This window comes from Phodopus roborovskii, unplaced genomic scaffold, assembly GCF_943737965.1.
Source record: "Phodopus roborovskii unplaced genomic scaffold, PHOROB, whole genome shotgun sequence".
NCBI lineage: Eukaryota > Metazoa > Chordata > Mammalia > Rodentia > Cricetidae > Phodopus > Phodopus roborovskii.
Window position 1 is genome coordinate 18917985 of NW_026126418.1, and position 25851 is coordinate 18943835.

Sequence of the window (25851 nt, forward strand, 5' to 3'; positions counted from 1 at the left end):
GTGTGTGTGTGTGTGTGCATGTGTGTGTACATGTGTGTATGTTTGTGTGCATGCTTGCATATGCTTATATGTACATGCACATATTTAGTGCTGACTTGTGCATGTGATAGTGCATGCCTAGGCTACTGGAGAATGTAAGGTGCCCTTTACTACAGCTCTCCACACTATTTCCTTCTTCAATTTAATTGGAACTAGAATGGCCACAGACAAAGTACATCATGAGTACCCTTGTGCACTATCTAATAGCACTTGGGGACAAAAAACCAGCTTTTACTATAATTAAGACTAAATACTATATATATATATATATATATATATATATATATTTATATGTATATATATTACATTGAAATATTTCTTTCATATTTATTTAAATTGTGCCATATCCAAAGTTACCAGAACTCATAGCCATATTAATAATAACTATTTTATTAATTCATTTAGTAATTCATCCAACATGCTTTGATATTAAAGTACTACTTGTAGCTGTGGTGAATGTTGAATGGGAAAATACCTGCAAATATATTAGATGATTTATTACAGTGGGTGTATCATCTGTTAATTTATCACAAGTTTTAAAATTGTGAATTATGTTCAAAATTTTACCATGTAATATGTGATTCATATTGTATGTTCAAATTAAAATACTGTGTTCTTTTTATATTTCGTTGAATGCAGACTGAATTGAATAAAAATTGACCCATTTCTTCCGTAATTGTGTAAAAAAACTATTAAATCATTTGTTCCAGAGATCCAAGTATTATTTTCTATGTAATATTTTTCTCAGTGCCGCAATCACATCCTTGTTCCTAAAGCTGTATATCAGGGGGTTGAACATGGGAGTCACAATCGTGTAGAACAGATACAGCAGTTTGTCAGTTCCTGGAGAATGATTGGACTTTGGCCTCAAGTAAGTAACAGTTGCTGATCCAAAGAACAAAATCACCACAAGCAAATGGGAAGAACATGTGGAAAAGGATTTTACCCTTCCTGTGGCTGTTGGCAACTTGAGAATGGTGCCAAGGATTTTGGAATAAGAGGCAAGTATCAATATAAAAGGAAAAGCAACAAATAGCATAGCCACTAAGTAGACAGACAGTTCATTAATAAAGGTGTCCCCACAAGCCAGCTTGAGAATGGGAGGTAAATCACAGAAGAAGTGGTTAATTTGATTAGAATTGCAAAAATGTAGCGAGAATATCTGACAGGTTTGTTCTATCTGGACTGGGATGCCACCGAACCAGGAGCCTGCTGCCAGCTGAATGCACTTTGTTGGGTTCGTGACTAGATGATAGTTTAGTGGATTGCAAATAGCCACATAGCGATCATAGGACATCACAGCCAGGAGAAAGCATTCCGTGGCTCCAAGCATAAGGAAGAAATACATTTGTGTGGCACAGCTCGGCACAAGCTTCTGTCTTGAGTACCAATGTTGAACAAAATCCTCGGGAGAGTTACTGATACATAACAGAATTCTAGAGAAGAAAATTTGCCAGGAAAAAAAATTATATGGGTTTCTGTAGTGCAGGATCAATTCTAGTTATCAAAATTATGAAGCTATTTCCAATGAAGATCATTATGTACATTATGGAGAACAGTCCAAGTAGAAACACTTGGAGGTTGGGAAGGTCAGAAAATCCCAGGAGGAGAAAATGTGTCACAGTAGAAGCATTGTTCTCTAGCCTGACTTCTGTGTTTTGCATCTGTAGAGATAATTCAAGCAAAACCAAAAAGTATTTCCTTGTCCTTGCAATCTCTCATATTGAATATTAATACATTACAAAATAAGTATTACTTAATGAAATAAAAAATAAAAAATAAAAAATATTACATTGAGAAAATGCTGTGAATGAATATATATTAAATGAATGGAAAATGCCATATAAAACCTAACATTACTAAACTGTGGTTCCAAGAACAAAAACTACAACATAAGTTTATTTAAAAAATAAATTATAAAATATTTAAAATTCTTTTTCGGCTAGTTAATTAAATCTAGAAATAATTATACAGACAGCAACTGAAAAAGACAAGAACTTTTGTTCAAATTATTTCATCATAGATTCATAAACATTTTGAATGCTGCATTTGGTCATATAATTATTTCTCTCAAAAACTGTCTTCTCAGAAGTTTGAAAATATACAAATATAAAAGCCCTGATGTAATTGATTTATGAATAAAAGTTTAGTCCTGTTTCCAAAACATTAGAAAGCATTAACAAGGGTCTTACTTCTATCGTTGTAGGAAATTGTTTGGTTAATTTTTGTTCTGTTTTCTGATTTGGCTAGGGACCATCTCAAATTTTGCTTCATTCACATTCTTGGAAATGGCCATTTAAAACTGAATTTTAAAAGGTATTGGAACTACACTAATCTATTCAGTTCAACTTATCTAGTTTTTCTGTGATGCTGCACATGCAAACCAGGCCTCATACATTGTAGGCAAACATTTTGCTACCATATTATTCCCTGAGCTCTAGTGTCTGCAAATCTTGTTCTGTAAAATATTTGCTTTATTGCTATTGTTCCAAGTGTTGAAAACATTTAGAACACACAATTCATACTCTAAGATTAAAGAACACCCCTAGTGTTTTTGTAAATATATATATATTGTTGTTTAGTTCAGTTACTTCGTGGATATGTATTTTTCATTTCCTTTGAAAGATTATTGCTTTTTCTACAGTTACTCTAATGTTAACTAATGCATTTATCATGGAAGAGTATATAGGGTTTCCATTTCTCTGACCAAATTTATCAAAAAAAAAAAAAGGGGGGGGATAAAAGTTGAAAAGGCATATTTAGTAACATGAATTCAGAAAGGTTTTTCTCCTGGCAAAAGTCACTAAAGACACATGTAATTAATATAATTCTATAATATTTTAATATTTAGTTACTGGATTTAATCATTAACTACTAGCTAAAACTTTGACTATAGTAGATAGAGATAATGTTTATAAAATGCTCATTTTTGATCCTCTTAAATTTAGATTCATTAAACTATCATCTTCAACTAATTCATATAAATAAATAACAGATGAATAACTGAAATAAAAGTTTCTTAAATAAGAAATAATACCATTAAATGTATAAAATATGTTAACATATTTATAAATATCAGCACATATTGATATTTTTTCTTTTATATATTAGTTTTTATACTAAAGCATATTTTACGTTGTTATTCTGTGATCTATTGTAAAATGGCAGAAAAGTAAATGATTGAAACAAGATTTGAAAAAAATTACAAAATCCTTTTTCAATTACTTTATTCAAATCCCTGTCATTGTGGTCCTTAAAAAGGGAGATAAATAATAGGTATATTTGATATGAGTCAAGTGTAGTTTGAGCTTATGTTTTATAGCTAAGTTAAATATAAATCTTACCTTTATGAGTTAGTAAAAGAAAATGATAAGTGAACACAGTTTTTAAGTCTTAAAATCTTACTTTATGTTTAACATGCATAACGCTTGCAAGCATTAATTGTAATGTGAGGCACACAGTAGTGCTGTTTAAATAGGAAATGATATTCACCTCTGGGGATAAGTACCTTTCCCATTATTACATTCTATTTGAAGACACCTACTTGTCTTCAGCTTAAAGTTTGACATAAGTATATATAAATGAAATGATAAAGTAAAATGAAACTCATGAAAAATATTCCTTTTGCAGATTTTGTTTTGTTTTTCAGTTTTGTGATTATTAAGAAGAGTGAATATTGTCAGGCAGTGGTGGTGCATGCCTTTAATTCCAGGACTTGGGAGGCAGAGGCTGAGGCATGCAGATCTCTGAGTTCATGGTTAGCAGCCTGGTCTATGGAGTAAGTTCTATACCAGCCAGAGCTGTCTAAAACAAACAAACAAACAAACCAAAGAAGAAATAGAGAGAAAAAAAGAAAAAAGAATATTGAGATAAAAATAAATTGCCACTGATATCTCTCTGTGTGTCAACATGTGCCTATATAGCTCCATGTCAGGGCCAGAGTATCAGTGACAACAAGGAAGAGTAAGAAGGTAATTGATGCTGACATAGGCACAATGCATACTGATGTTCTCATCATCATTCATACTTCTATTTTTATGCATATATGATGTGACTGTTTTTATCAAAAAACAGTATGTTTTTTTTTTTTTATAAAGTTCAGTTTTCTTCACTACTTTTATGTATTTTATATCTCCACAGGGAATTTTAAATAAACAATTTGTCAATATTCATTGCAAAGCTACTTGTCAATATTCTTATTATTTGTTTTCTTAGATTTTTCTCATAGTTACATTTTTAGAACATTTATATTATATAATAGCATCATTTACCATACAGAAAGATTCACCTATAAACAAACATGTGCTATACTTTTTTGGCACTATACTTAATACATAGTCTAATGAATTAGAAATGCCCCAATGAGAATTTTAAGTAATTATGCATGCAAGTAACTAGAATAAACCTTATAGTTTGTATGAGGTCCTTGCTAAGAATCTCATCACTACAAAAACTGACAAGAAACCTTGGGCTCTTGTGTTAAAAATGATCTCTTTGGAGAGTAATTTTAAACCAAAATAGGTAGATGAGTACATCTATGTTTTTGCACACATCTTTAATCTAATGTCCATGTCTACTGTATGCACTTGTTTTCTGTAGATGTGATAAAGACCATGATACAAAGCAACTTATTGGAGAGAAAGCTGTATTTGTCTGACAGCTCACCTAATAGTTCATCAAGGAAGAAACTTAGACTAGGGACTTATGCAGGAACTTGGAGCCAGGAAGTACTGTTAACTGATTTATTTCCGATGATATGCTCATCTACTTATATAAAACCCATGTCCATGGGGCTAACGTAGCATGACAAACAGCAGAATGGAGCATCATAAATCAATAAGAAGTGAATAAAATGGTCCAAAGACAAATCCAGGTTCCCCCTGATAGATCTATTCCTTAAACAAGACCCCACATGTGTCATGATTGAAACTGGTTTGTGGCAAGCTGACAAAAATAGTAATATACCTATTTTGTTTTTTAAAGCCCACCTTGACTTAACTTGTAAAAGAGAATTACATAATTTGTGGTAATGTAACAGGATTTTGGTTAGAAGATTGTAATCATTCCCAGTGTGTACTCTGCTTGATGCCTATGTTTTGATATTAGAATTATCAAATCCTCCTGTAGCCATTGCTTTTACATCATGGACACTAAACCACTATACTAGTATGCCTGATCAATAGCTTTCTTTTATACATACTGTATTTTTGAAAGTTAATACTGGTTATTTGGTAGTAATACAGAACTGTCTTTCACCATTAACAAATAAACTTTTATTTGGAAGTAATTACCATTGTAAAAACAAGACAAAAGTCACACACTTAAATGAGAATGCTCCTGGAAATGATACACACACATACAAAAAACAAATATAAAACCACATCTTCCAATTTGTCATTCTAAATTCTAGTTAATTCTTTGCATTATAACTTCCTCACTGTCATTATTGTATTCTTTTTCTCTTGAGGATAAATATTAAGATCACAATATCAATACCACATCAACCAGATTCAATTAACAGATGCAGCAGATTTAGGGGCAATAAGGAGTCAGTGGCAATTTTTTTAAGACTGTAGACATTCTTTTACATTAATAGAAAATTATTAACATAAATTGAAACATGAAAAATATATGGAATATATGAGCAATCTATGTCAAGATCATGATGGAGATATATAGAGAGACAGCTAAACCAAGATTGTGGAAATTCATGAACTCTAGACCTACAATTGTGGAGACGAGGCCCTCTGTATGTGGGAGACAGTCATGAAGCTTGGATTAGCCAAGGGACCTGTGGAAGTAAGATTACCATATAAGCCTGGTACATGAGCTAGTTTGTTGTAGCTCACTCCCTATGCTGGGATTCTATGCTCAGTATTAATGCATCGGAGGGGGGCCCGCTCCAGTCCCAACTGATTGTGTCAGACTATGGTGACTCCTCATGAGAGCTCTTACTTATGAGGAGGAGTGGAGAGGAAAGGCAGTTGGAGGAAGAAAGACAGAGCAGGAGGAGGTGTTGTGAGGAGAACTGATAATTAGTGTCAAATTAATAAATTTAATATTTTTAAAACTTAAAAAAATATAGCAGCAAGGAAGACCACAATCTCATTCACAAAGATGTCTGTACAACACAAGTGAATCAGGGAGGGAGGGAATATCGAAATAACAAAGGAAATATCTTCAAATCTGTCCAAGAAATCATCTGCAAATCTACCATATGTAAACAAGTGTTCTACTGGCCTAAGAGTCAACTACTTGCTGGATGTCCAAGTTAGACATCAATTACTAGAGATTAGCAAAGAGGGATACAGAAGGCAGTGTAGAAGTAGATAGAAAGTGGCACCCTGTGGCACAGAGCTAAAAGTTTCCTTGTGTCACATGTAGTTAAAGTACTTTAGACAACAGTGCAGATAGCCATTCTGCTATATTTTAAATAATAATTTTCTAAGTGCAGCAATCATATCCCTGTTCCTAAGACTATATATCAGGGGGTTGAACATGGGGGTCACAATCGTGTAGAACAGAGAGAGCAGTTTGTCAGTTCCTGGAGAATGTGTGGACTTGGGCCTTAAGTAAGTGACAGTAGCTGATCCAAAAAACAAAAACCACCACAAGCAAATGAGAAGAACATGTGGAAAAGGCTTTTGCTCGTCCTGTGGCTGTTGGCACCTTCAGAATTGTGCCAATGATTTTGCTATAAGAAGCAAGTATCAACATAAAAGGGACTGCAGCAAACAGAATAGCCACTAAGTAGACAGACAGCTCATTAATAAAGGTGTCTCCACAAGCCAACTTGAGAATTGGAGGTAAGTCACAGAAGAAGTGGTTAATTTGGTTATAATTGCAAAAATGTAGAGAGAATATCTGATAGGTTTGTCCTATCTGGACAGGGATGCCACTGAGCCATGAACCTGCTGCAAGCTGAGTACACTTCATTGGGTTCATGATCAAGGGATAGTGCAGAGGGTTGCAGATAGCCACATAGCAGTCATAGAACATCACAGCCAGAAGGAAACACTCAGTGGCTCCCAGCATAAGGAAAAAGCATGTTTGTGTGGCACAAGCTAGTTCAGATATACTTCTATTTTGAGTACCAATGTTGAACAGAATCCTAGGAAGAGTGACTGATACATAACAGATTTCCAGAGAAGAAAACTTTGCCAGGAAAAAATACATGGGTCTCTGTAGTGCCTGATCAAGCCTGGTTATCACAATTATGAAGCTATTTCCAATTAGGATAATTAAGTAAACTAAGAAGAACATTACAAACAGAAACCCCTGGAGGTTGGGAAGGTCAGAGAAATCCAGAAGGATGAATTGTGTCACTGTGGAGGCATTGTCCTCTGCCCTCATCTCTGTGTGATCCATGCTTGGAGATGATACATTCAGAAGTGCAATTCATGTTACTTCATTTGGTTTTCTTAATGCAACATATAAGCTACAGATACCACCCTGCAAACTTTCTAAAATATTAAAAAGATACACATCCATCTTACATATTTTTAAAATGTTTAGAAAGTATGTTTCTTGCTATCAGGGTATGTAGAGAAATTTTTTCAGCATTTTTTGTTTATTTTTACTCTTATCATTGTTGGTTTTCTTGGATTATTATGGATTAGAATATAGTCTCTGCTCTGGGAATAAATTCCTTCCTAAGCTACTTCCTAATTGAAAGAAATGTTTCTCTAGGAAAATGTCCAGAGATCTACAGGGATGATGTCAGCTAACAATATAATCAATATTGGAGAGGCTACCTTAAATGCTCTTCAAAAATAATAAGATTGATGACTACTATATAGGCCATCCTAGAGCTCTCTCATACAGTAGCTGATAGAGCAGAAGCAGACACTCACAACTAAACAATGAGCAGAACTGCTGGAACCAAGTTGTAGAGCGGGAGGAATGATGGACAAAGGGGTCAAGAACAGGCTAGAGAAACCCACAAAAACTGCTGACCTGAACAAGGGGGAGTTCATGGACTCCAGTCTGATAGCTGGGAAAAGCAGCATAGGACTCAGACTCCCTGAGTGTGGTTTTAATTGGGAGGACTAAGCAGTCTATGGGACCTCTGGTGGTGGATCAGTATTTATCCCTAGTATATGAATGAACTTTGGCAGCCCATTCCACATAGAGAGATACTCTGTCAGCCCAGATACATGGGGGAGGACCTAGTCCTTGCTTCAAGTGATATGACAGACTTTGAAAATTCCCCATTGAAGGCCTCACCCTTCCTGGGGAGCAGAAAGGGTATGGGATGAGGGGAAGGGGAGGACAGGAGGGTGAGAAAACTAGGATTGATATGCAAAACAAGCTTGTTTCAACTTTAAATAAAAAAGTTAGTAAAAAATAGAAATATATTTCACAATGAATCATGGAGATAAGCAATGCAAACAAAACAAAACAATAACGAAGATACCTAGAGAAAACCACTTTTATAGTCTAAATATATTTTCTCTATTTTGTGATTATGAGTGCTACGAATGGGGTGCATAACTGCAACCCCAGTACTTGGGAAGCAGTGGCAGGAAGATGATAAATTTGAATCCACTTAGGGCTTTATAGTAAAACTTTGTTCTAAGTAAATAAGTAAATGAAACACTAAATGAGTTGGAAGAATATTTTTATTTCTCAAAACAGAACTAAAAACAATGAAAACATCAGAACTTGGTTACTAGTTTATGTAATATTGTTCATTTGTTGGGCAACTGAGTCTTTTTGATAGTCTGGATGCTCTAGCTCTCCCTTTGTATATCCATAAGCTCTAAGGATTGTGATGATCTACCTGCTTCTGCCTCCCATTCCTGAGATCAGTGTCAACCACCAGTGCACTTCACTGCATGCACATTTTATATATTATATTAAGAATATTGACAAACATCTGGATTTATAGGGTAATCATCTAGATGACAGTAAATGTACAAGAGGTCCTGACATCTTTGCCCAAGACTGATACCTTCAGCCTGTTTCCCAGTTCTAAACCCTCATTCATTGCATTCACTTTATTGTTCTAATAGCTATAGGAAGAAGAGAAGGAACAGAAAGGCTCAATTTCATAATGTGGGTGTGTGAACTGAGTGTTATGTAGAATTTCCAGGACTAATCATTCATGAAAAATGCAGATACAAAATGACAGCAGTGAAGTTAAGAATAGATAGTACCATTTTGAATTTTACTCTGTGTAGACAACTGAGACTCCTCAGTAAGAAATCAACAAGTGGGTTCACATGTACCAACCCAAAAATCCATTTACTTCCTACTTAGTGCCCCACCAAGGACGCCTCAGGTTAATAATGAAGTAATATAAATACTTTCTTTAGGCTCTATAGATGCCCCTGTACAAATACATGTTGATGTGTCAAATTTTAGCATAGGAGAATATGAGAATATTCCACCAGATCCTAAAATATTAATGCAGGCCTAATGTTTTAGATAAGAGAAATGAAGATAAGCACCTTAAGATCATTATTTTTCATCATGAACCTTGACACATTTCATATTTATTAACAGTTTTGAGTAATACTTGACTTAACAGTAAACATTAATATTCAGAGGGCAAATATATTTATTTTTTTAAAGTTTATTTTTTTCATTTATATGTATAAATGTGTGCATATGTTCACTGAGGGCAGAAGAGGAGACATGAACATCTGGAGCTGAAGTTAAAAGTGGTGTTAAGCAAATTTGTGTGGGCATGTGAATAAAGAACCCATCATCTTGAAGAAAGGCAACAAGAGCTGTTAACTGGTGATGCATCCCTTCAACTTCCAATAACAACCTCTCCCCAGTTATTAATAATACTAACGAAGAAGAACAGATGTAAAAAGAGGCATTTAATTTTAACTTTCCCAAAATTCTATCTCAGGTTCAGAGGCATAAAACAATGTGGAAAGTCTTTAAAACAATTAAGGAATAGAGGGAATTCATATGAATAAACAGACAAACAGAGAAATGGTTGGAAGGAAGAAAGCAAAAGGAGAAAACAGTATAAATATATTTAATTTCAAAAATAAAGAATATTTTAAAAGTAGTTATTACTGACTTCTACATCCTTGATGATCACATTTTCTATTTACTTTTGTTTAAACTTTATGTAACAATGTCAAAATAACATTCCTCAACTGTTGGTAGGAGTGCAAACTTGTATAGCCATTTAGGAGATAAATATGACATTCCTCAGAAAAATGGAAAAAGTCTACCACAGGACCTGACAATTCTAATCTGAGGCATAGACCAAATGATTCAGCCTAAAATTCATATCGCCAGAGAAACTAGGATACAAGAAATGTGAGAGATTCATGCAAGGTCCCTCACAGAAGGGGAAAGGAACAAGATCTCCTGAGCATATTGGGAGTGGGGAGGCAGTGAGTGGAGATGGAGTTAAGAGAAAGAGAAGGGGAGGAGAAGAGAACAAGTGGGACAAGGAAGATTGAGTCAGGGGATGAAAAGATGAGAGCAAGAAAAGAGATAGCATAATAGAGGGAGCCATTATAGGGTTGAAGAGAAAACTGACTCTAGAGAAATGTCCAGAGACCTACAAGGATGACCCCAACTAACAATATGAGCAACAATGGAGAGGCTATCTTATATACCCATCCCTGATATTGAGATTGATAACTAACTTATATGATGTCATAGGCCCTCATCTAGTAGCTGATAGAAACAGAAGCAGAAACCCACAGCTAAACACTGAGGCAAATTACTGGAATCCAGTTACAGAAATCCATAGAGACAGCTGACCTAAACAAGGGAGAGCTCATTGACCCGCAAATTGATAGCTGGGAAACCAGCATTGGACTGACTCAGACTCTCAGTTAGAAGGTGTGCACAGTCTAAGGGACCTCTGACTGTGGAATCAGGATGTATCCCTGGTACATGAAAGGACTTTGGGAACACATTCCCCATGAAGGGATACTCCCTTGGCCTACAGGCAGGAGGGAGGGCCTAAACCCTACTCCCAATGACTTGACAGATTTTGTTGATTCCTCTTTGAAGGCATCACCCTCGCTGTGGAGTCAGGGGGGTGAATGGTAAGGGAGGTGGGATTGGGGGTCATGAGAGGGAGGGAAGTAGGAAGGGAGGGAGTGGAAACTGGGATCAATATGTAAAATAAGAAAAAAATTATATATATATATATATATATATATATATATATATATATATATATATATATAGTCACAATAAAACCAAATTGCTGTAGCCACTTTAGTATCTGAGGAGGAAATAGACTTCAAACTAAAACTAATCAGAACAAATATCAAAGGAAAAATCCACAAAGAACATGTCACAACTGAAAATATCTAGGCAACAAACACTAGGTCACCTAAGTTCATAAAGGGAACATGATTGCAGCTGCAACCACATAATGCCCTTCACACAGTGAGACTGGCTGTCTCAGTACACCGCTTTTGCCAAAAGAAAGATTACCCAGACAAAACATAAAATGGTGGAATTAAATGACGTCATAAACTAAGTAGACAGAATATTTTTTCAAACACAGAAGAAAATCCTTCTTCTAGGCATGTCATGGAACTGTTTCTAGAGTAGTGTTATTTTTGTGTGTGTGTGTTTGTATGTGTCTTCTTGTGACTGTGTGTGTCTGTCTGTTTGTGTTTGTGAATTTAATAGGAATTTAAGTCCCCCATCACTTGTTTAAAAGTTTGAGGACAAATTGAAATAGTATGAATGCTTCAGTAATAATGTGGCTTCCAGGGATAATATACATTTCATCAACCATGGCAGTCAGAGTCTTTACACACAGTTGAAATTAACTTTACTACATAGTTGTAAAACCATTGTATCTGTGTATAAATGAGGTATATAAAATTTAATGTAGTTATTATATTAGAATAGGTGGTACAAAAATCTACTTAAGTTAATTGTATCAAATGATCTTTTGGAATGAGTTCCTAATAAATATAGATGTAAAGATGAAATGTATTTAATTTGGATATATATATATATATATATATATATATATATATCTCAAGACATACTTGAAGAAATAAATTTCTCTCAACATTACAAAGAATTTTTTGTAGTTATCATTAGTGTAGAAACTGATAAGATAAATAGTTAAAGATAGATATCGCTGAAGACTTAATTACAGACACATACAAAGCCATATTTACAATATAAGTTATATTATCTTTCAGTAAATTGCTTGCATAAGATTTTTCTTAATGCTATTGTGACATCCTTGTTTCTTAGACTGTATACCATGGGATTAAACATAGGAGTCACAATGGTATAGAAAAGAGAAAGCACTTTGTCAGTTTGACCAGAATGACTAGTATTAGATCTAAAATATGTAATCATAGCTGATCCAAAAAACAAAATAACAACTGCAAGATGAGATGAACAGGTGGAGAATGCCTTGGCCTGACTTGTGGCTGATGGCAACTTCAGGACAGTAGAAATGATTTTACTGTAGGAGAAGACTATTAGCAGGAATGGAACCAATACAAATATAACAGCACCTAGGAAAACCATCATCTCATTCACAAAGATGTCCCCACAGGCCAGGTGAAGTACTGGGGGGATGTCACAGAAGAAGTGGTTGATTTGGTTTGAATGACAAAAGGAAAGAGAAAAAATCTGTGATGTCTGTCCTATCTGTACTGGAATTCCACTGATCCAGGAGCCAATCACCAACTGAGAGCACACCCTTTGGTTCATGAGTAGAGGATAGTGCAGAGGATTGCAGATGGCCACATAACGGTCATAGGCCATGACAGCTAGCAGGAAGCACTCTGTGGCCCCCAGGATAAGAGTGCAGCACATTTGTGCAGCACAGGCAATGAAAGAGATGGTTCTTCTCTGGGTCCCAAGGTTGAAGAGCATTCTGGGCAGAGTAACTGATACATAACATATCTCTAAAAAAGAAAAGTTGCCAAGAAAAAAGTACATGGGGGTCTGAAGAGCAGAGTCAACTTTTGTAATTATTACAATGGTTCCATTACCCAATAAGATGAAGCAATAAATGACAATCAACAGTCCAAATAGAAACCACTGGAGGTAAGGAACATCTGAAAATCCTAGTAGAACAAATTCCTGAAGATTGGTTAAATTTCCTCCCTGTGGTTTTTGTTGGTGGTCCATCTGTGAAGAAGATTCAGAGAGCTTGATTGCTTACTTTCACTTTAGGGTAAGAGGATTTTATCAAAGATCAGTCATCCTGATTAATATTCATTATCTTACCAATTGTATCTACTGTAAAAGTACTGCTACTTATGAATTTTAGTTTCACTTATTTTAAAACTTATTTATTATTCCTTTACATATTACCTAAAATGCCTTCAAAACTTAAATGTTAGCTGTCCACAGCTCATGCAACAATTGGAAGCTACTTCTGATAACTATATTAGCTGATTTGTATTATCTCTGATACCGTTATCTGTGTATATCCTGACTATGCTTTTATTGGGCCAGAAAATAGGCTCAGCACTACAAAACTCTGAATGAAGACCCAGATTTGATTACCAGCACCCACAAGGCAACTGACAACTGTCTGTAACTTCAGCTTTAGGCTGAAATGTATATATTCTGGAAAAACATTTGCAAACATAAAACAGAATTTTAAAAATGCTGTTTAAAAGAAAATCCTGTTTTTATTTCATTTGAGTTTTGTTATTTTTGGGGGGAGGAAATATATCATTAATATTTTACAAATAAATTTTTAAACATCTCCTAGTAATTTAAATTAAAATTGTCCCTATCCTAATCCATTGTCTCAAATTAATAACCACTGGCAAAAGAAAAAAAATACTTTCTCTAACGCATTCTCACTGGGTATACAAACTGCTCTATAGTGCAGATCCCATGCTCAACGTCGATGGGCAGCACAAAACAAAGTCTGTGGTATTTGGTATCTAATGCTTTGTCATTGCATTATTTTAAACCTTACACATCTTTTACATATATATTATGGTTTTCACTTCTGTTTTCTGGAATTTTGGTGTGTGAATATATGTATCTCTGTGATATGTGCTTATACTTTTCTTTGGCTTGTTTCCCTTTGTTTGCTTGTGTGTTTTGTCCTATTCTAGTATGCTTGTTTTACTTTACCATACTTATTTTAATATTCTTTTCAGGATGACTATTGAATTCTAATGAGAGAAAGAAAAAGCTGTGGACTTGTTTTTGGAAAAGTTCAGAAAGTGAAACCCAAAATGAGAATATATTGTATGAAAGAAGCCTAATTTCAATAAAAAAACAAAAATATGCAAAATATAAAACTGTATAAACCAATGCTTTAGCCTAGTGAGTTTCAATACATACATACTATTGTTTATTATTTCTTCAAACATTTTATCATAATAGTTTTATGGCTAAAACTTTCAAAATATTCCCTCTTATCTAGTTTGAGTATTGCAACATGTTTTATTAATTTTCAAGGTTCCTTTCATTTTATAATTTACATACCTCATATTTTTTTGCTTCATAATGACAAACAATTTAACAATAATGACAAAAAAGTTTGGGATATCATGGTTAAAAGAAGTATCTTTCTGACTGATAATGGGTCTCTGAAGTTTTCCATGAAATCAAGTTTTGGAACATATTCCCTATCGGGATGTAGGCACAATTGTAATGGAGGAAATACAGGCACTAAGTGAAGAGGGCCCATGCATAAAGTGTGGGGTTATAAGAAGCAAAGATATATGTACACACACACACACACACACACACACACACATACATATATAATACATTATATATATCTATATGAACACACACACACACACACACACACGTGTGTGTGTGTGTTCAGAGACAGATAATTGCTGAATTGGTCATTATTTCCCTAAGTTTGTGAGTATAAATTGGTATGGGGTTTCTTTATGAGCTTAAATATAATTGATAACTGACTATATAAACAAACAACAGGTGTATAGTTTTGTGTGCTAGGCATAGCATAAATTTTCATTACTTTATAAAGTCAATAACAATTATCGTCATAATTTAATGCAGTTTCACACTTCTTATTAAAATTTAAGTTGATGGCCTTATTGGTTGTCATATTTCAACCCTTCTTTCTTTAGGGCCACAAATTTGTTATGTTCACAGGGAATATTTTTGTAGAGTGACAAAGAGGACCTCATTCTTTGTAGTGGTTAAATTTGAACTTTTACAAAATCCTGAAGAGGATGCCCCCTAAGAAATTTGATCTATGATGATCTCAGAGTCCTCACAGTGATTTATTTTTCATCCCTACAGCACTGTGTATTGGACCTTGTCTAGACAAAAAAAGTTTACTAACAATACTGAAATGTTTTGAGGTAGAATTATTCTTCTATATTCACCTACTGTATATGATATACACTGTGATATAATTTGGTCATAATTCGTTAAGCTATCCAATCGTCTAATGGCTATAAAATTACATAGGATAGTGTGTTCATTACTTCTCTTAATACAGGCAAAAATTTTGAGGTAGTTAGTCATAGTGCACATTTCTATGAATGTTAGCTATATTTGTTTTCAAATATTATGTTTAATTCTATTTCATTTTCTAACCATTTTGTCCTAAATGTTTTAATCAAAATTTAGTCAAGAACATTCTCTGAATCTTCCCCCTTTGTTTAAGATTTATTCTGGAAATGAGTATCATCTCCCTTTTTTGATAAAGTTTTAGTGAAACCTTTAATGTCTGCCTGAAGGTAATATAGCCAGGAAGCTGTTTTAACTCTTTTTCCTTTCTCTTTAGGTCTCCTTGATGAGGCTCCAATATCAGTACTTCAATGAGATCCTTTTGTTGAAGTTTTCTCTATGCTTTAGTGTGGAATTTATCACATAGATCCTAAATGAATTGCAAGGAAAAGCCCATGCTTATTTTACTACTTCAGTCAAGAATTTTCTTTAGGAAATTCTACTCTGCACTGATTGATGCTCATGGTGCCATTCAACTTTTTACTAAAAAGACACTGTTCAAGAGAAGGTTTTACTCTCAAGACAAAGGTGATTAATATCAAGGATAAGAACAATAAAATTCTCCTACATCATATTTTCAAGTGTCAATGAATGATATAATTCACTAATAATTATTTTTCATCTATTCACACTGTTTAAAGTTGTGCTATAATAAATCTAGTTACTCAAATGACATTCTGGCAATTGGTGTATCTTCTGGTAGAAACTTACCATGCTTTACTCAAATAACACTGTTTTTAAGTAAATATTTAATTTCTAACATGTTTGCAGTAAAAAAAAATATTCCAGGGAATTTCTATTTTGTTTCTCCTATATGAATAAATTCAAAGTCTTAAAGTAACTTGTAATAATATTCTACATCATCCACAGTTCAGAATTTTGATAAAGCTTTTCAACTTTCTTTTGCTATATATAAACACTACACTTCCTCTAATGAATTTATGAAATCAAGTGATCTTAAAATATTTTTCATTGTATTATATAATACTTATATACATGAATTCATTATGATTGTTTAAAAATAATGAGTCCTTGGATTCACTTTATTGTGAATATATTACATGAGCTGTTTAACTCTAAGACTATGATTGAAACATGATTAAGACTGGATAAGGAGAAATGCCACTTCTTTGTTAATTTATTAAAATATGCTGCTTCAAAATGAAGTGTTCTATGAAATTACCTATGCTTCACAAGATTATTATGAGTAAAGATTTTTCAATTTGGAAGTGGTTTAACGTCTGTGTTTACTGTACCGATTGCTATATAAATTATATTTATTTAACAAAACATGCATTAACTTTTAAAATAATTCCGTTTCTACTGTATGCTGTTTATTCTTGGAATACATTGATATTGAAATATAGTGGATGTCAGTATAAAATAAATCATATTTACCTTACTAATGAAGATTAATGGATTAATGTTGACTTTTACCCATGATTTAAATGTCTCCTCATGTCAAATCAGTTGTATCATCAATCGTTTATAATCTTGTTTCTCTAGATTTTGTTTCTCTAGACCACAAAGTTCTCTTCAAATAAATGTATCTCTGTCTCTCACTAGAAATCTGTCTATAGATCTAAATATCTATGTCAGCTAATCTATTTAATGCTTCCTTTTTTGCCTGTTTTATTTTTTCCAAGATAATGTTACTCCACCTTAATATGTAAATTGATCCCCCAGTGTATTTGAAAACACAGTGTGGTTTATTTCCTAGACATAGACAGTTTACTGAACAACACAGTGAGAGATAGTCCAAAATTGATACCAAAATAATTGCCTAATTTGGCAAAATATGCAGTTATATATGAAGTTCTCTGTGATAGAGACACTATCAATAGCCTTAACTCATAGTAGACAGAGTCTGTGAGCATGTATTTATTTTGGTCCAGTCAGTATACTGTAATGAGTTCTGTATTCTGTATTTACAGGGTAGACTGTAATGGTTTTAAAAAACAAAATTATCTTTATTAGAATGAAATGAAAATCTGGTTTAAGATACCAGCAATAATAGAAAATCAATGAGGACAGGAATCTGTGTATTCTAAACTTCAGGCCTGAGAGTGACAATTATTCCTAACATTATGTACCTTAGTGGAGGGGGCAGTATGGGATGGGAGGGTGGTTGGGGGCATGGGAGGGTGGAGTTGAGGCACAAAGAGACAGAGAGGGATCTGGGGTCAATATGTAAAATAAGAAAAATAAATAAATAATAATAACAATAACATAAACTTCCTAACCTGGGCAATAATATTCTCAAAATATTACAAGCAAAATAATTAAATAAAACTTATTTGGAAACATCTTCACTGGAGTTGTTAGCTCTCTAATGTATTACTGCATCATATTATTCATTAAATAATGACTATTAACAATTTTGATGGTAAATTTAATTAAAAGTTTAGAAAGCACTAAAATGGGGATGGAAAGAGAAATAGGAGCAAGTAGTGAGTCTTCACATCTGACCAGGTGTGGCAGAGCTCAGGTTGACAGATGCCAACCATGAACATGTTAGATGCATATCCAAAGTTAGCTGATACTAAGGGATTTCTAAGTCATCAAAAGAATAGACAGATCTTCTATTGCTAGAGAATAGAATATCCCACAAAATCACACAAATGTAAATGAGAATTATATAAAAAATTTAAGATAAATTTATAAAATGTGTACATTTCAAACAATTGATTTAGACAAGTAAATAGTCTTTGAAGTAATAATAAAATGTTTATTAAAAGTTGATTCTATAACAAAGTTAATATTATTATAGACAGTATTCTTTAGAAGGCAGAATCCTGAAATTATCTAATATTTCATTTTTAAACAATTACTAATCATATATAAAATACAAATGAAAAAGAAATTATCAAATTAAATAATTATGTACATAAAAATAAGCAAGTTTTATATTATGCATAGTCAATGTTAACAAATAGGATAAAAACAAAAATTCTTGCCTCAAGTAAAGAGCTACTCTTCAAAAGAAATTCCAAAATTCAACTAATATATTTATCACAGAAAATAAGAAAAAATCCTATCAATATTGAGACTGATACCTAAATGTATTAATCATATAAATCTGAACACACACAGAGCTTACAATAATTTAAAATTCTTATATTATTTAAATGAAATGTACATGAGTATAGAAAGCTGAAATCACTGAACCTAACCACCATAGTCAATGACTATGCTGTATATGTATAAGAATATGCTCAATATCAAACTGCTCTTCTTCTATTTCTATACAGTAAACTTGATGAGAGCCATTTTGTAGTTGACTTTATATGACTCTGATTTTTTATCATATTCACCTCTTGCCTTCTCTTCCAAAGCACTAAACTAGCATGCCTATTAATAGAATATATTTGAAAATCCTTATTATCATCATTCCTTTGAAGACATATTTATTTTTGCTATATTATTGCTATCAATTATTATATTTTTTTTAAAAATAATTCACAGCATATTTGTTAACTAAGTTTCAATGAACAGTAGTAGGTGGCCATAAGATAATCAGGCACATTGTTTTTTCCTACCAAGAGCAAGTATTCATATTTCTATTTTCTATTTCCATATTCATACACTTTATAGCTATGCTATATATTTAGCTATATAGGCAACCCTATATATTTTTCCCAAACTGTAAATATGAGCACTGTGTAATTATAGCTCCACTTGCAATCTAATTTTTTTTTATTTTATTATTTTATTTTATATAACAAAGTCCAGTTAAATGAAAACAAACATTTATACACAATATTTGGGAATTTGGACATCGTTCTTTCCAAACTACTTCCTGCTGGTAAGGGGCTCTGTCATGGGGGATTCAAAGAAGATTCAGATATCCTGGCTGTAGTCTGTAGGGCTGTTTTGTCCAGCTGTTTTGAATGTAGGATCACCTTGTACTCTGGTTCAGGCAGTCAGGCTTGCTCAAACCACATTACTCTGGAAGGAATCCACATCTTTTCATTTTCTGTGGAAACAAAAATAGAAATCCTTTTCCCCAGTAACTTGTCCTTAGACTTAAATTTTTGAGTCAAAGCATTTTTAAAATATATAAACTGAATTAATACAGCAGCATTTCCTTTAATAGTTGTTATTTCCTCAGCAGTCAAACAATTTAAAGACAACTGAATAGGTATAGTATTCATAATTTTTCTGTGCTTTCCATCTTTAAGTGGTTTTTTTGTTACTTTGTTTCTTTAACTTCTATTTTTTCATTTTTTGAAACAGGGTTTCTCTGTGTAACTCTTATCTGTCCTGGAATTTACTCTGCATACCAGGTTTACTTTGAAATCACAGAGATCTGCTTGCCTCTGTCTCCCGAGTGCTGGGTTTAAAGGCGTGCGCCACCACAACCAGTTGTTCTGTCTTTTTATTTTTAAACCATTTTATCCCTTTTCTCTTTCTCTCCCAAGCCTACGTCTATTTTAGAACACAGTGTAAACCTTTAGCGCTTTTGCTTTTCATTTTCTGTGGAAACAAAAATAGAAATCCTTTTCCCCAGTAACTTGTACTTAGACTTAAATTTAGAAGTCAAAGCATTTTTAAAATATATAAATTGAATTAATCCAGCAGCATTTCTTTTATCAGTTCTTATTTCCTCAGCAGTCAAACAATTTAAAGACAACTGAATAGTATATAGTATCCACAGTTTTTCTGTGTTTTCCATCTTTATGTGGCTTTTTTATTACTCTGTTTCTTTTACTTCTTTTTTTAAATTTTTTTAGACAGGGTTTCTTTGTAACTTTTATCTGTCCTGGAATTCACTCTGCATTATTCATTAACAAGTGCTTTATTCATTATGAGAAACATATTTACAGGATGACATCTTTCATCACTCCATGGTGTAATTAGACCTTACACTCAGTTTGTGGGCAACAACCAATAGTATGGGTTGAAGATTTCTTAATTTCTCAATCATTTGTGTTTAATCTTATGAACTGTTTGCTCAGTTCTGAATTCCATTTTGACTGTCTATTGGTTTACTGAATGTATAATATTTTTAAATTATTAATACATTTTAGATACCGTCTCTTGGACAGGTATTTGGTAAAAATCTCCTGTTCCCTAGCCAACCACTTCTGAATGACAATACCCATTGCCACACTGAAGCTTTGCAGCATCATGTGGTCTCTAAGTGCCTGTGATATTGGTTTCCTGGTCAGAAAAATCTTTTCCTATAGCAATTACTTCAAGCCAATACACTATTTTTATTCTTTTCTATCAGATCCATGACCTGTGATAGTAAACAAAATATCAATATTGCTTCAAAAACATGTTCCTTTATCAGCCTTCTCCTAATGTTACAATCTAGGATGAATTGAAACATTGCTTCAATTTGTATAAAAGATGTAAATAAGATTTAAGCTTGTTTTCTGTCAACATAGTTCATCAATTTTACATGTGTATGATGTATTTATGTTACATTGTGTGTATGATTCTTCTTGCAGAGCATGTGGATGAGTTTTGCACACTCTCTTTCACCTCTCTCTTTTTTTTCTCTCTCTTCACTTTTTCTCACTCTGAGCCCCAACAATCCTGTCTCCTTTCTATCATTTTCTTTCTCAGAATCATGACTTTGGTTTTGTTTTCTTACTTAGTACAACAAATACTCTCTGTGTGGGTATAGATCAGGATTATCTATTGGGGTGTGGCAATGAGATTTGCATAAATGATTAGAGAACATGTCCCACTCACCTAAAATCTACAAATAACAAACAATTCCTTAGTGAGAAATAGTTTCCTTTGAGCTATTCCTTGCCCGATGCCTGACCTTTTACACTCCCACTACAATAGCTACCTTTCAAGAATTCATTGTACTAAAAACAAACACACAGAAAAACAACACCAAAAAAAAAAAAAAAAACCTAGCCACAGAATCAAAGAAGAAACTATGTGCAAGTCACATTATATCCATCTCAGAATGTGACAATTGCCTATCCTTACAGATCACAATATATTATTTGCTAAAGAGATGCTCTGGCAGTCTGAGCAGAGTATTTAGCTAAGAATGAAAAAGAAAGTCTTGATAGCAGACAAGGGCTGCTGATGAATTCTGTAACGAAATATGGAAGCTCTGTAATGAAGTATGAAATTAAGGTTACAAGATAAAATTTGGGTGTTTAATATAAATTCAATCAGTATTAAATAATGTCAGAATAAAATTATGTGTTTTATCATATTGTGTAATGATAAACAGATACAAACTTTTCAAGCCTTTGCCTCATCCTACTAACTTACTTAGCAGTTTTCTTAGAGCTACCATGATGTCCTTGTTCCTCAGAGTGTATATAATGGGATTCAGAGTAGGGATAAAAATGGTGTAGAAAAGAGACAACAGTTTTCCAATTCTTTCTGATTGATTTGGCTTGGGTTGTAAGTATGTGATGCCAGCAGTTCCATAGAACAGAACTACAACTGTCAGGTGAGAGGAGCAGGTGGAGAACACTTTGGCCCTTCCTTTGGCTGAGGACAATTTCAGAATGCTGCAGATGATTTTGCAATAGGAAAAAATGATCAACACAAAAGGAACCATGACAAACACCATTGCAACTATGTAAACTGCTATCTCATTCACAAATGTGTCTCCACAAGCAAGCTTGAGGACAGGTGGGATGTCACAGATGAAGTGATTAATTCTGTTAGATGCACAAAAAGGTAGTGAGAATATCTGGTATGTTTGTCCAATCACAACTGGAATAACACTGATCCAGCAAGCAGCTACCAACTGTGTGCAGATCCTATGATTCATGACGAGAGAATAGTGAAGAGGGTTGCAAATGGCCACATAACGGTCATAGGCCATGGCTGTAAGGAGAAGGCACTCTGTACCTCCAAGCATAAGGATGAAACACATTTGTGTGGCACAAGCAAATATAGAGATGTTTCCTTTTAGAGTGCAGAGGTCCATGAGCATCCTCGGGATGGTGACAGTTACATAACAAATTTCCACCAAAGAAAAATTGCTAAGGAAAAAGTACATAGGGGTCTGCAGAGCAGAGTCAATTCTTGTTATTAGCATTATAGTGCTGTTGCACATCAAAATAGTCAAATACATGAGCAAAAATATCCCAAAGAGAATCCACTTGAGATGGGGGACATCAGAAAACCCAAGTAGGACAAATTCTATCAGAGAAGAGGCATTCGATTTTTCTGTTGAAAATTTCTGTTTATCTATAGACAATACATCAAAGGTGGTTAATTAATTCATCTTATGTTACATTGTCTTGTTATTTTACTTAAATGAAGAACATGAACATACATAACTCAAATTATATCAACTTACATTGTTTCAATGAGACTGGAAACATCTGAAACTAACAAATAAAATAATTAAAATCATTTAAATCAAGGTAATAAGATTTGTTTTATTTTATTAGATTTTGCTATAAGTACACAATGATAGTGGCCATTATCATTTCAAACATATTGCACTAGGCCATGCTTTTTTGTGGGGGGCATTGTCAGATCAATGACTTAACATACATATACATACAGGAAAGATATAGACAGAAGCTTGAAAAAAGAGAGTTCACAAAATAATAAACAAAAATTGTGTCACAAAATAATAAACAAAAATTTGTGTGTGTGTGTGTGTGTGTGTGTGTTTACAAACAGTGGACGTAACTTTAGGTGAATATAAAACATTGTACTTCCTTGAGGATTTATCAAGCATCCTTCATGTATTTTCTCTCATCCCTGTGTCACCATTTTATTGTTATGATATTAAGATTGCAATTAGGTCCATTTTTCTTAGTGTTGTTTTATTACTTTGTTTCAATATATTTTTCAAATTTTACTTCCTCTATAACACCTCCTGTGAAATATATTTAAATTATTATTGTTAATGAATAAATCAGCATTTATAGCATTTTTTTATTCTTTTTTAATTTTTTATGGGAGTTCATTTTTACACTGTGTCACCATTTTAGAGTACAATTTATCTTCTCTGTTTTCATTGAATAATACTGTTTTTTTAATGTAGAGAATTAATGTAGAGAAGCACAATTGAACTTTGCTCTGGGTTTTCAAGTGATCAAATATGTAAAGGGGTCTTAAAAGCAAAAGTAAGCAGAAATTCTCATTTTGCTTCATATTACCATCTTCTCATAGGCAAAAAGGCAGCACTTTTTGAAGATCCATTTCCAATTTTCTTCATGCTCTTTTTCTTAGTTTGTAAAACAAGACTGTACTTTATCTCATAACTGTAAAGAATGTGTATGTCTCAAATCAATATGCTGATGCTTTTGATTCAAATATTGGTGAAATTGGGTTTAAATAGTCTCTCCTATTTACATTTTATTACTATTAGTTTTCAGTAAATTTACATTACTTGCAACATCGACTGTATTTTTATAAGTAATAAAGCTGAAAGGTCTATGATTAATATCAATAAATAATACACTTAATGCATATGACTTTTTAATTTTTAACTTTTAGTAACTTATAATCATATTTAAGTAAACTGCAAACAAAATTACATCTTACCTTTAGATATTTGCATGAAGACTGTAAGTATGTGCAGCAGGTGATTGGTGACTATTAATTTATAGATTCATAAAAACTTTTTTTTCAGAAAGTCACAGTAATTCTGGAAAATTTATTTTGCTTGCTTTCAACATGAACTCTTCTTAAATATGAATACTGATACTTGCCCTAGGGATCAGCTTCCCCTGTGTAACAAGTTGCCTTCAATAAACTTTCTATTAGGCAATCATTCTGGTTTACTTTTTATTTAAAAAAAAAATTCTTCATTTTGCAAACCAATCCCAATTCCTCATCCTTTCCCCTCCCTTTCTCCTCCCTCCATCCTTTCCCTTCCCCTCCCCCCATCCACTGCTCAGAGAGTGTAAGAATTTCTTTGGGGAGTCAATAAGGTGTAGCATAACTATTTGAGGTAGGACCAAGACCCTCCTTACTGTAGGAAGGCTGAGCAAGTTATCCACCATAGAGAACAGGCAGTTCATGCCCCTGGGATAGGTCCTGATGCCACAGTTTTACTTTTTAAAATTTTCTTCTTGGTATAGAGAAGTCCCTTTAAACCTATAATGGCTTGCTCTATTATAGCATCTCTTTTCTTACTCTGATCTGTCTTTCCCCAGACTCAATCATCACGCTCCCTCATGATTTCTTCTCACATTCTCTTCTCCCCTCCTCTTTTTCCTAACTCCCCCTCCCCATCCTAATTTGCTCAGGAGATCTTGGAGAGGTAGAGAAGTCCCTTTCTTTCTCACTCATCATCATTATTTTTTTTTTGGTTTCTATTTTTGTGTATTCACTATTTGTCTTGATTATATATATAGAATTTGATCACATATGCTCCCTTCATTCTCTTCCTAGTCCTATCCCTACAAAAGAAGTCTCCTCTGAAACTCCATGTCCTCCTATCAGGTAAGTGCTTAAGTGAGTTAGTTATTTCTTGTCCTCAGATAAACAGTATTTGAAAAGGAGACTCCTTAATTCAATTATGATATTATTTGCATTTAATTATTATAGCAGTCATTACAAGAAACAAGATATATTTTCACAGGCATAATAATGAGTAACAGATACTCCAGGTCCACATAAATTTATAAGAAACTGTGTTAATAATCATTTGGTACACTATGTTTTGTCTTGTTTACATATTCAAGTATATATGAGCTATTTTCCTTGTATAAACTTCCAAACAATATTTCTGTAAATAAAAATTCTTTTAAAAATATTGTCATGTTTCAGTGTAAGCTACCATCTATGACAATACAACAAATTTAGATACCAAGTTTAGAAGATACTTTTATTACCACAACCACCCAGGATGGGGTAAGTTTGAGAGAATATTTAAAATGCTGTTATTACACAAGTAGCTGTAAAAGACAGAAGAATGATGTTTCTATAGCCATGAAATGACAATCACATAATAATATGCATAATATCTATCTATTGAATGCTTTAAAAGAAATAATGGGAAAACTTAGAATAAAATAATAACAGGTAATATAAATGTTTTAAATGAGCACAATTCTCCTTCACCTTTGTAAAGACCAGTCAATTCAAAATATATATTCTCATAAAAATAAAGTTGATGAAACTCTCAAAAACATCTTTTTTAAATTTATTTTTTACTTTACATGTCGATCCCAGTTCTTTCTCCTTACCTTCCTCCCTCCCTCTTATTCTCTCTGCCCCCTCACATGCACCCTGGCCAACCTCCCCTCCAATTCCACATGTAGTGCAATGCCATCCATGTGGGGTCAAGTAAATCTGTCAAGTCATTTGAAGTAGGGACTAGGACTCCTCTCCTGTCTCTAGGTTAAGGCAGTAGCCCTCCATGGGGGATATGTTCATGAGGTCCTTTTGTGCACCAAGAATATCAGGATTTTCAATTCGATTCCATTG

At 33.4% G+C, this 25851-nt stretch overlaps 3 protein-coding genes and 1 pseudogene across 3 annotated transcripts; all 4 read right to left on the minus strand.

Annotated features, from left to right (window-relative positions):
- Window positions 1–760: 760 nt before the first annotated feature.
- Window positions 761–1703, minus strand: LOC127222026 (olfactory receptor 10AG1-like; annotated as a pseudogene).
- A 4758-nt stretch (window positions 1704–6461) lies between these two features.
- Window positions 6462–7407, minus strand: LOC127222027 (olfactory receptor 10AG1-like). The gene is given in 2 exon segments (XM_051183942.1): window positions 6462–6641; window positions 6643–7407. Coding segments are annotated over 2 exon segments (945 nt in total).
- Window positions 7408–12180: 4773 nt separating this feature from the next.
- LOC127221844 (olfactory receptor 10AG1) lies at window positions 12181–13137 on the minus strand. The gene has a single exon (XM_051183826.1). It carries the CDS (start codon window positions 13135–13137, stop codon window positions 12181–12183), a length of 957 nt encoding a protein of 318 aa, XP_051039783.1.
- An 8560-nt stretch (window positions 13138–21697) lies between these two features.
- On the minus strand, window positions 21698–22675 carry LOC127221845 (olfactory receptor 10AG1; the record flags this gene model as incomplete). The annotated part of the gene is made up of 1 exon (XM_051183827.1): window positions 21698–22675. A coding segment is annotated over one exon (978 nt), but the record flags the coding sequence as incomplete, so codon positions are not given.
- Window positions 22676–25851: the final 3176 nt, after the last annotated feature.

Coding starts and splice junctions, on each gene's coding strand:
- LOC127221844 (XM_051183826.1), bottom strand. CDS start 13,137: ATGGACCACCAACAAAAACCACAGGGAGGAAATTTAACCAATCTTCAG.